The 11343-nt window shown below is 39.2% G+C and overlaps 1 protein-coding gene across 1 annotated transcript; it reads left to right on the plus strand.

Moving 5' to 3' along the window:
- Positions 1–231: 231 nt before the first annotated feature.
- LOC128491435 (la-related protein 6-like) lies at positions 232–10783 on the plus strand. Its single transcript, XM_053463780.1, has 4 exons — positions 232–256; positions 5261–5426; positions 8508–8718; positions 9716–10783. The coding sequence occupies exons 1-4, from the start codon at positions 232–234 to the stop codon at positions 10781–10783; spliced, it is 1470 nt and encodes a 489-aa protein (XP_053319755.1).
- The last annotated feature ends 560 nt before the right edge of the window (positions 10784–11343 follow it).

Genomic DNA, 11343 nt, shown 5'->3' on the forward strand with positions numbered 1-11343 from the left:
TTCATAAGAACATCAGATAGGGAATTCTATTGATTTTCGATTAGACATTAGTCTTCGTTACCGTGCCTTTAAGATTTCTGCAGGTCATTAGGCAGTGTGTTTATAAAGTAATTAAGAACAAGTCAGGTTATTGAGATTAATTATTCAGGTAACCTTAATTGATAAACTAGACAAATGAAATCCCTCCTACTCTTTTATGGAGCGGGTTTATTTGTTTTGTGAAGTGAGGAAATGGTGAACAAGCTGTCAGTTTCAGGTGAGTTTTAACAAGCAGTAATAAACCTTTTCTCATTTTACTACTGACTGATTGATGAGCTTTTGAGAAAGCATTGGCGATAAATCATATAGGTTCCAGGATGTAGTAAATGGATATATGTGGAGTAACTACAGCAACTAGCAAGACTTTTTTTCTTGAGATCCCTGAAATATCAATTATGTTTACTTCCTCCGTTAACGAACTAAAAATCATTTCAAAAACCTAAAACTGATAGGCTTGAAAACCTTCAACTGAGTCATTTGTGTTTGAGTATCTATGTGTACTTTTAACCTGGACAACGAAGGGTGGTATCTCCATAAGGGAGAAATGGATGAAATAGGTCAGTGCTTTTCTATGTGCATATGATGGTGGGGTATATACTATTACTGTACTGTAACTAAAATATTACACATGTATCATGTTCTTTAGAATGATTATAGCTACTTGTGAGTTGAAACCGGAGAAGGGCCTTTTTTTGTTTAACTACACACCATGCAGGGCCAATCTGGCCCCTTATTGTTTAGTGAATAAAGCCAATTGTTCACATCCTGTCTCTCTGTATTGTACCTAACTAATATTCTTTATGGTAAATCACATTAGCAAAGCGCTTTTGTGAAAATAGGCTTTATTGAATTTTCAATATTCGAAAGGTGACTTCAAATCAAAAATCGTTGCTGCAGGATGACCAAACCTCAGTGATTTTAACCCATACTCATGTAATGCTTTGCTCACCCGCACCAAAAACACAGAAAAATCTGTATTTATTTTCTTATTCGAGTTGCATTCCTATGAATTCTAAACACTTGCGTATTTATATTGGCCGCAGACGTGTGGTTGACTTGATCTTATTTAAGAAAAATGAATTATCATGCAACTAATGCCAAATCACTACACAGTATGCAAAATTTGGGATGTCTCAAGTTTAGATTACTTATAAAACAGACCCCCGCCCCCCAACTAGTAAGGAATCTAAACTCTGCTTTTTTAGTGCATTATATAAGTTATGTTTCCATTCTGAATTTATTAAAATCAAGTCTGACTTATAATGGTGCTAATTCCTAATTGCCTTAAGGGGTGTCTAATATAATTTCTTCTCACCAAAGCAATTATCTACAGTTCTATTTTGTTCACACCCACAATTCTCACACTTCTGGGTTATACTTTCTATGTAGTTTCCTGTAGAGAAAGGGACTGGGTGGTTTAGTTGTAAGGTAGCTTGTAATTATGCTACAATCAACAGCAAGGGCAATGTCGTGTGACTTCTTAAAAGGGAATGCCCATAAACATTTTTGTAACTTATTTTTTTTTTATTCTAGTTTTTGCATGATGTTTTTAGAAAGTTGTATTAGTTGTTAAACTAATTAGATCATGGTGAGCATCTTATTTATTTTTCTTCTAATTTGCATTTATGCTTCATCCAGTAATGTATGATATATAATTGTAAGTGCCTGTAAAATTCCTAGGTTAATAATAAGTATTTATCTGCTCATGTGAAATTATCTTTATTCTTAAAGTTTACTTAAACTTTCCTGCTTATGCATATACTATACTTTTTTTTTTTAATTCCATTTTAAATGGAACACAAGACTTTCTGGGAAAGACACAAAATAAATATGCATGCAGCGTAGTAGTCGCACACCTGGGAAATAATGTTATCCAATAGTTTCTAAATAAGCTGTTTTATAATTTAGAATAGGGCTGGGACCCAAAGGAATCTTGTGTGACCTGATTTAGGAACTCCTTATACATGGATTATTGTGGTAACTAGAATTCTCCTATAATTAAACATGTCGGGGCACCCAGAAAAATCTTAGGACTTAATGTGTGTTTTGTAATTTTTTTTTTTTCTCTCTCTCCAAGTATTTGATCTTGTGCCAAGTTATAGAGAGGATTACATTTTTATGGTGATTCCTACTTTCCTGACGTAGGGTTGCAAGTAGTTTTATAGCTTCCCCCCCCCCGTTATTATTAAGAATACTCATATGAAACCCATATATAAGATGGTTGAACTGTTTAAGCGTGATCTGCAAACTTTGAAACAGCAAATCTAGTTCACAAAAATAAAAAATACCTATCACGGAAAAGGGATAAACACTTTAGCCCCAATCCTTATGACATGGTGGGTGCTTGTCAGTGCCTTCAAGTAGGTCCTGAAATTTAAACTGTTACATCGCCACCGCATATGGCTTTTTTTTGGATTCCCTTGACCATCCAGTTTAATACCCTATGATTCGATGTGCTAATTTTGATTATGTAATTCCACTGGAATGGAAAAAGGAACCAAACACCTGCGGTTAAACAAATGTCTGGCAACCGTCACCTCCAGTGTCCAGAAAGGCTCCTCATCAAAGAATGCATATTAAAGTCTAAGATATACACTCACTGGCCACTTTATTAGGTACACCTTGCTAGGATCCCCTTTTGCCTTCAGATCTGCTTTCATTCTTGGTGGCATACTTTCTAGAAGTTGCTGGAATTATTCCTCAGAGCTTTTAGTCCATATGGACATGATGGCATCACGTAGTTGCTGAAGATTTGTTGGCTGCACATCCATGATGCGAATCTCCCGTTCCACCACATCCCAAAGGTGCTCTATTGGATTGAGATGGAGGAGGCCATTGGAGTACAGTGAACTCATTGTCATGTTCAAGAAGCCAGTTTTGAGATGATGTGACATGGTGCATTAGTCCTGCTGGAAGTACCCATGAGAAGATGGGTACACTGTGGTCATAAAGGGATGGACATGGTCAGCAACAGTGCTCAGGTAGGCTGTCACATTTAAGCGATTCCTAAGTGGTACTAAGGCACCCAAAAATGTCCCCCACGCCATTCCACCAGCCTGAACCGCTGATACAAGGTAGGATACATGTTGTTTACGCCAAATTCTGACCCTGCCATCTGAATGTCGCAGCTGGAATCGAGACTCATCAGACCAGGCAACGTTGTTCCTGTCTTCCATTGTCTAATTTTGCTAAGCCTGTGTGAATTGTAGCCTCAGTTTCCGGTTCTGAGCTGACAGGAGTGGCACTCGGTGTGGTCTTCTGGTGCTGTAGCCCATCTGCTTCAAGGTTCGACGTGTTGTGCGTTCAGAGTGGTTATTTGAGTTACTGTTGCCTTTCTGTCATCTCATACCAGTCTGCCCATTCTTCTCTGACATCAACAAGGCATTTTCGTTCACACAACTGCCACACACTGGGCATTTTCTCTTTTTAGGACCATTCTTCTGTAAACCCTAGAGATGGTTGGGTATGTAAATCAGCAGTTTTAAAAATACTCAGACCAGCTCGTCTGGCACCAACAACCATGCCACTTTCACTTAAATCCCCTTTCTTCTCCATTCTGATGCTCTGTTTCAACTTTAGCAAGTTGCCTTGACCTCATCTACATGCAATAATTCCTTTAGTTACTGCCATGTGACTGGCTGATTAGCTATTTGTATTAAGCAATAGAAGAGGTGTACCTAATAAAGTGGCCAGTGAGCGTAAATATACTCATATTGATTGGTAAATGTGGTAACGGCAAGGACATCTCTCTGCAGCTGGAGATCAAGTTGTCTGACAGCCTGGCCTCTCCCATGCCCCCCAAGTGCTTTCCAGCAGGTCTGACAGGAAGGTCTGCAGAAAATTATTTAAAAATTAAGTATTAAATATAAATTCAAAAAATAATGTAATGGGGGAATAAAGTGAAAAATAATTCACTAACCCCATATCCCTTAGGGCATTAGTATTGGTAAAACATGGCATATTGAGTAATTTGTAAAGTATGGATGTGGTCCTCTTTAACATAACCCCACCCCACCCAAAAAATCAGGGAATGTTGAATATAAATTGGGTCATTGTTCAGCAGTGGTACCGGCTTATTGGAAACACTAAGGACAATTTTACTTTTTTCATATCACTAATTATGTTTTATGATTTTAAAAGGGTGTACATCACATATGGAAAAGGTGAATTCTGGCTTAACAAATGTATGTTAAAAGTGACACATTTCCATTAGTTAGGTATTTGAAACCTCCTGGCCTGAAAGGGTGTTAACCTTGGTGGTCAAGGCTACAAGGAAACGGCAATTACCTTGCTACATGATCTCGCTGCAGCCTCAGTGGTCCAGTCTGTTTTAAGATCTGGTTCCCAACAGATATAAAAGGACCTGGTCAAGGCCACCCCAAATGAAATATTTGTCAAGGACATGAGTCTGATAACGTTTTTGTCAAATCGAAGGATGGCAGCAAGGGCCTTGGCTGGGCTTAGGGCTGAAATCCTGTGGATGTTCTGTGGCATTCTTTCCATGGAGGAGACCTGTTTAGTTATAGGAGCTGAAGTCCTATAACGGGTCAATGTTAATCCTTTTTTTTTTTTTTTTTTTCTCTTTTTAAAAGTGCTACGCACTGTTCCAGGACCCACTCTAAATCTGGTGACCAGCCATATGGTGCAAAAGTTAAGGAAAAGGATGAGGGGAAAGTGACAAATCAATCCTACTTCTTTCACTATATACCAATAAAACTGCTCCAAGTCCTGCAAAGTCTTAAGTCTTTGTCAATTGTGGGTTCTATGTAGGACACAAAAGTTCACGGAGGTTTCATCAGTCAATGGATTGTTCTAGTGATCTATTTTGCTGGTTCCGAACCACTCATTGAACATAATCTATAGTTGCATCCTGAACTGAGCAGGCAGGATGCTGTCCATGTATATATATGTGTGTGTGTGTATATAATATATATGAAGCATTATAGATTTAATATTGCTTGCTACTGCCAAGGGCTCTGACAGAAAGGTCTTACAATCTGTAGCTCCCCCCAGTACTTTTGTACCACCAACAAACTATTATTGTGTATTTTGCATGAGCTGCAGTTGCTGGCTATGTATTCCACTAAGAGGGCAGTTAGGATGGACAAGTATGTGTGTGTGCTTGTTTGTTTTCTGTACTGGAGGAGCTATTCCTCAACAGTGTTTACAGATGATATTAAAGTAAATATTCACTGTGGTCTAATCCCTCTTTTGTTTTTAGGAACAATGTCTGCTCCAGTATTTCCACCACAAAGAACCCTGCCCAGATCCTGTAGCTCTTCAGTTGAATTATGTCCACACTCCTTTGAATCTGGCCTGGTCCTCAGAGAACAGAATTGCTTCATAAACCAAGGCTCTCAAAATGATTACCTTGATAGCTTTGATGGGTAAGACAAACAATTTGCTGAAGGTAAACTGCTAAGCCTTCTCTTCAATTTGGCAATATATTACATAAATCCTGTACATACAAACCTATACGCCCAATCCCCCTCCCCATCTTTGGCATACTGACTGTTTTGATACTGAGGCCCAGTAGTTCTGTTTTGTTTCCCTTCTTTTCTTCATTTTGGAGCTATTGCTTTCTACACTGCCTGGCTTGTCTTTGTATTTTGTATTTGTTTTGGGCTTCCTGGTACATTGTCTGTCTGAGTGGCTATTTCCAATTGCCTGTTTAGTTTGTGTGATGACAGGAAAGGCTTAATGGACTAGATAAAATCTGAGATGCTGGCCATGTTTCTTCATTCCTGCAAGGTCCTATGGAAAATGTCCTTTATGTAGTACTCCAGGAGTTTGAGAAAGCCAGAGCTCACATCTGAAGGAGTGCTAACATGTAAAACATTTTATTGTGGCTTTAGATATAGCGGTACCTAAACCTGAGAAGCTGGAAAATCTATTTCATGGATATATAAGAACTTTAAAACTTTTGAATTACACAAGACCCTGGCCTCCATTATTGAGGAAAGAAAACCTCCTGAAAGGAAAAAAATTATATTGTGAGCTGGAATATGGCAAATGTTGACATTGCACTGGTTCCAGCTGCCAAGACAATGATCCCGTCAAAGAAATTTCCCATTCCCCAACTACTACTAGCTACAGGCCTTGCAGTCCTTAATCTCCGTAAATACTTGGTTGCAGCAAGTGTAACGGTTCTGGTGGATGGTACCTCCAAAACTGAATGTACTGAAGAATGTATCAGCCACCAACTAGGTGGCTTACATTATGTAATGGCAACACAGAAAACCTCCTGCATGGCAGCTCACTCGACATCCTTGTTGATAGGTTAGGGGCTGGACAACAGACCAACTCTACATGTTTATGCCATTAATGGGGTAAATTAATTTTTTGTTTTCTCAATTAACACACACCAGTATTTTCTTAGTACAGGAGATGATTTCCAAGTAGAAAAGTAAAACAGAGTAGTCGACCATCCCCCCTAAACAGATTAATAGAGACACGTGCAACTGAAGATCACCCTCCCAAAGACTCTAGCCTACTAGCCTTGGGTACTCGTTCATCCCTCCCTTTAGACCTTTTGGCTTTCTAGCGTTTCAGCAGAAGAGAGATGGTGAGAAGAGCTATTGCAAGCATCTCCAGATTCCAGTTTCACCTCAGAAGTTGAAAGGGAGGGACCTGTTCTTGAGTGTGTGTGTGTGCTTTTTTTTGTTTGTTTTCCTTTGGGAAGCAGAGGCACATTCAATGGATGGTGATTAATACGGAAATAGTGAAATCCACCTTTAACATTTCTTAGGACTACTGGGCTAAGTTCCTTAGACTTCAGGGGTACCTGTTGCAGTCTTTCCTTTACAGAAATGAGGAAGGTCAGCCTGGCCTGTAGACTTATCTTATGAGGGTTCACTGCGTGGCAGATATTCCCTATACCTGTGGTTGTACACCGCTACAAATTTCTTAGAGCCCTGTCCCTTAAAACATCCAGGAGACTCTGAACCACCTCTTTCTGGATATGTGTGAACCAACATTGGGTATTTGGGGGACTGTATGGTGCTAGGGGCTAAAGTGATAGATAAGATCTGGTAGTCTATGGGCCAAAGCTGTAAGGAGTCTTCAGAGAGTGGATGTCTGCTGCGTTGACTTTCTCTCTCTCTCTCATAGTTTCAGGAACATTTACAAGATTTTTAGGATTGATGAGGTCTTAGGCAAAGTTATGAAATATAAATATTTCAACACAATTTCACATCAACAGGCTTGTAGGGTATTCCTTAGACAATTACTTTTAGCTTTCAGTAGACTTGGCCCTCACTTGCATGATGGAAGGTAGTTATGACTTGGACAGACCCCTCAGACTATCTGGACTCTTAAAAGAAAAGACCTGGCCCATCAGTTTTGTTGTGCTTCTGACTGTTTAGAAGTGATTAATTTCAGCTATATACCAGATAAAACGTCTGGGGAAATACCAGACATAGACTTTATGGAATCAGCAATCAACAGGATTCTCTCTGCAGAATCCAGCCCAAAAAAGGTCCACTGACCTGGCGTCGCCTTTTTCTAAAGTTCGGCAGGAGGGTCCTTCAGGTAGTGGTCCTGTCTCACTTTTTGATACTGGGAATCGCATTTAAACAGTAAACTCTTATCTGAGAGAATATTTTTCTGATTATTTTACTTGCCATATCTTGGTAAACTATACCCACTTGAAAAGGTCTTCTTTTTGTGCTTTGTTCATCACGGGGGCATGGACAGACATATCTTGGCTAAGAGCTTTTCTAGTGCTGACTCTGGGCGTTGTCCAAGCCACCCATACCACTTACCTAAACGGCTTCCGTCTACCATACTGAACAATGTATGTGTGCGGAGCAGAGCACAGTCAATATGGAGGAGTTTTAAAGCTTTCCTGCTGTGCCTTGAAAGGTGGAGCAATTTTCTCCTGTTCTAGCTACAGCAAAAGGAAAACAAATCCTCAGGTAAGAATTGTTATTAGTTCACCAGAGAAGGGCTTTTATAGCTTCTCATATTCTACCTCATTAGGGAGGTGCGTTACTATGTTGCTGGCAAAAGCTGAGCAATGAATGAAATAATTAGCCTTTCTATGGATTCTTCAATTTTTCTAGTCTGTCTCTCTCTAAAAGTATTGATATTAAAGTTCTTTAAACTATTTTAAGCATGTGGATGTCATGACTCATCTATTGTCTGTGATTTATTTAATTGCACGGTAATCTAATTTCTGACCCTAAGTGAAAAATAATTTACTTTGAGGTTTTTCTTATAGGAAATCTATTGCTCAGACATGCAACATTAACAGAATGAATATGGATTTGTGTCAGCTGAATGATTTCCTTACTCCATGTCCTATAGGCATATGTCAATATACCATAATCCGTAATGGGTCCTGTAATGTCCTTTCTATAACTGTTTTGTGAATGACTGCTATTTCAATACTGGTTTATAAGCTATAGCATTACTTTAATTTTCGAACAGGTCTGCTTTCTATAACCTTTCTGATCTTATTTTTAAAGGAGTTTCTGTGATGTAACAGAGACCTTGGATGATTCCTCTTATGAAGGCGACACTGAGGTTCCTGATTTGAAACTTGTTCGTAAGATTGTGAGCCAGGTGGAATTCTATCTTTCTGATGAGAACTTGTCTCATGATGCTTTCTTGCTCAAACACGTGCAAAAGAATAAAATGGGTTATGTCAGCATCAAACTGCTCACCTCATTTAAAAAGGTGAGCCCAAAATATCTTTAGGTTGAACATAAAATGTATAAGTTGTAGTGTCTTTAAAAACTGAGTTGAAAGTGAGGTGTATACAGCTTGAATTATTCCTGCAGGACGCAATTAAGTTGATCTAAAGTTTGGTAGGAGTGAATGCCTGTCTTCATTTATTCAGCATTTATTCAGCCTATATAAATATGGCTCAGTATTTGTAAGTAAATAAGGTATCATAGCTCAGTATTAGTCAAGGAGAGAAGGTATTGCTTTGTAGGGTTATAATATGCAACAGACCTCAGTTATTTAGTGCCTTCCTTATGACCCTAGCGTCTTTGTCAAAACAAATTTAATGAAACGCAGCCTACAAGAAGGCTGTTTTGATGTTTTAATCAAGCTTTAGCATTTAATAATGCCAAGTCTCACAACACTTCGTGCCATCTACACAGGCTTTTTCAGTTGGCTGTAATTATTTTTAGTGTGTGTCTTCTAGTGTAGAGGGAAATAACCTACTGTATGGGACCTGGACAACACCTCTGGATTGCAGCCCTGCATTCAATCTGTGGTGCCTTCCTACAGCATACTTTAAATGTGTCCATTATTTAATCCACCCTACAGGACAAGCTATTAAGCATTGTTTCAGCTCTGTCCTACGCCCTTAAGGTATAAATACACAATACAAAACCAGCTTGTTATGGCAACATTTTTTGCCCATTAAGCATCTGTTCCACATAATAATCTGATATAGTGACTAGCTTAGAGAGCAAAGCCATATTTGGAACTCCGCAAGAAAGAAATCTTTAAACATTACCTAACAATATAAAAGCACTAGAAAGTAGGGGGAATCAGACCCATAAACATCAAATCAGTATTTTAGGGGTGTAATCAGAATAGTCCATGACAGGAGTGTGGGTGTTAAATGTTTAAATGTGCATCTATACAACTGCCTTGTTTCTATAGCCATTGTGGCCGAATATTACTGATGATGATGATCTCCTATATTTTTTATCTGTAGGTAAAAAATCTCACACGGGATTGGAGAAAAACTCTGTACGCTCTCCAGTTTTCTGAAATTCTTGAGATCAATGAGGAACAAACTAAAGTGAGGAGGAAAATACCAATTCCTGACATTCTTTTAGGTCTCCCACCTACCAAGCTACTACTAGCTTGGAATTTTGATGATACAGAACAAAGACCACCAACATGCCCTCAGACACTTATGGAGACTGTTACATCTCTCTTTGCACCTTATGGAGTCGTTACTTCTGTTCGCATCTTGAAACCAGGCAAAGAAATCCCTTGTTATATTAAAAAATATATATCTAGATACCCTGAGCTAGCTACCAAAAGATGTGCTTTAGTGGAATATGAGAATTTGGAAGGGGCCAGGAAAGCACTTGAGGCACTCGGTTTGAAGCAGTGTTCAGCTGATTTTTCATTTAAGGTAATACCAGTAAGTGGACGGGGCATACGTAAGAATAGCGGTATGGAGTCCGATGAAATTGAAGACTCTGAGTTGCCCAACAAGAAAGTGCTTAAGACGCAACGTAGACCTTCAGAGAGGAGTCTTTATGCCATGGATGATGTTGCATTCTACAGTTCCTCTGAGTCAGATAGTACACCTGCCTCTCCTGTCTTGCTACCCCGTTATCTCTCATCATCAAACTTTGCCAGCCCAAGTGCATTCAAGCCACATTCCTTTAGTAGTCCTCGCTCCAGTCCGCTGCTTGCACGAAAGAACCTCACCCAGCCTCATCATCATAACCCATCTCCATTAGCTGCAGAATTGACAAGTGGGTTTTTTTCCAGCCCTGGTACAAGCCCAGAAATTTACAGAAGGATCCCAGAGTTTTCTTTGGACAGTGGTTTTGGATCTACTAGTCCTTGGGTGCAACGCCGCAAAGCTGCTGCCCACAACCAGCGATCAGAGAACAAGACGTTACCTTGCAGCCCTTTAGCAGTGAAGAACTCCACTATTTCAATTGGTGTTCCCAATGGAATTCTCCGTCTTCCACGTGGACCAGATGGAAGTAAAGGTTTTCACAACAATATTGGTCGAGGAAGGCTGGTACTAAGACACTAAAATAATTATGGCTTTAACATTCGCTATGGTCATTTTTCACCTCTTTGGTTCAGCTGGCTTCTACTATGTCTACTAAAGATTCACTTGCTGATCTGTGAGTTGGCCTCAGACTTTTCTTGTAGTTGATAGTGTATTGATTTCTCAATCCCCTTGCATATAAGATTTTAGGGTTTGTGGATACTGAATTCTCTTTTTATCTGTCTATACGGAAAAGTAAGCGTTTATACCGCAATAATGTGTTTTTTCCCACCAATAACAGAAATAAATTTAAAATATTGCTTCCCAGCAGGCAGAGCTCGCTAGAATTGTCACTTTACATTGTATACAACTGTGTGTTTAGTGAATAAACCACCGTAGATTGTTATTTTGAAACGAGGAGAATGTAGCTCACAAGCTACTATTGCATGATTACATCCATTTTGTATTTCCAGAGTTTACTAGAAACCTTGCAACATTCACAGCAGAGCAGCTAGTTGCATGAAAGTAATCCTATATCCACAATGTGACAGGATCACGTATCTCCAGAAATTGTCATCTTCTACTGATTAACTATTTTCTGG

Source organism: Spea bombifrons, chromosome 1, assembly GCF_027358695.1.
Source record: "Spea bombifrons isolate aSpeBom1 chromosome 1, aSpeBom1.2.pri, whole genome shotgun sequence".
In the NCBI taxonomy this organism is placed as follows: domain Eukaryota; kingdom Metazoa; phylum Chordata; class Amphibia; order Anura; family Pelobatidae; genus Spea; species Spea bombifrons.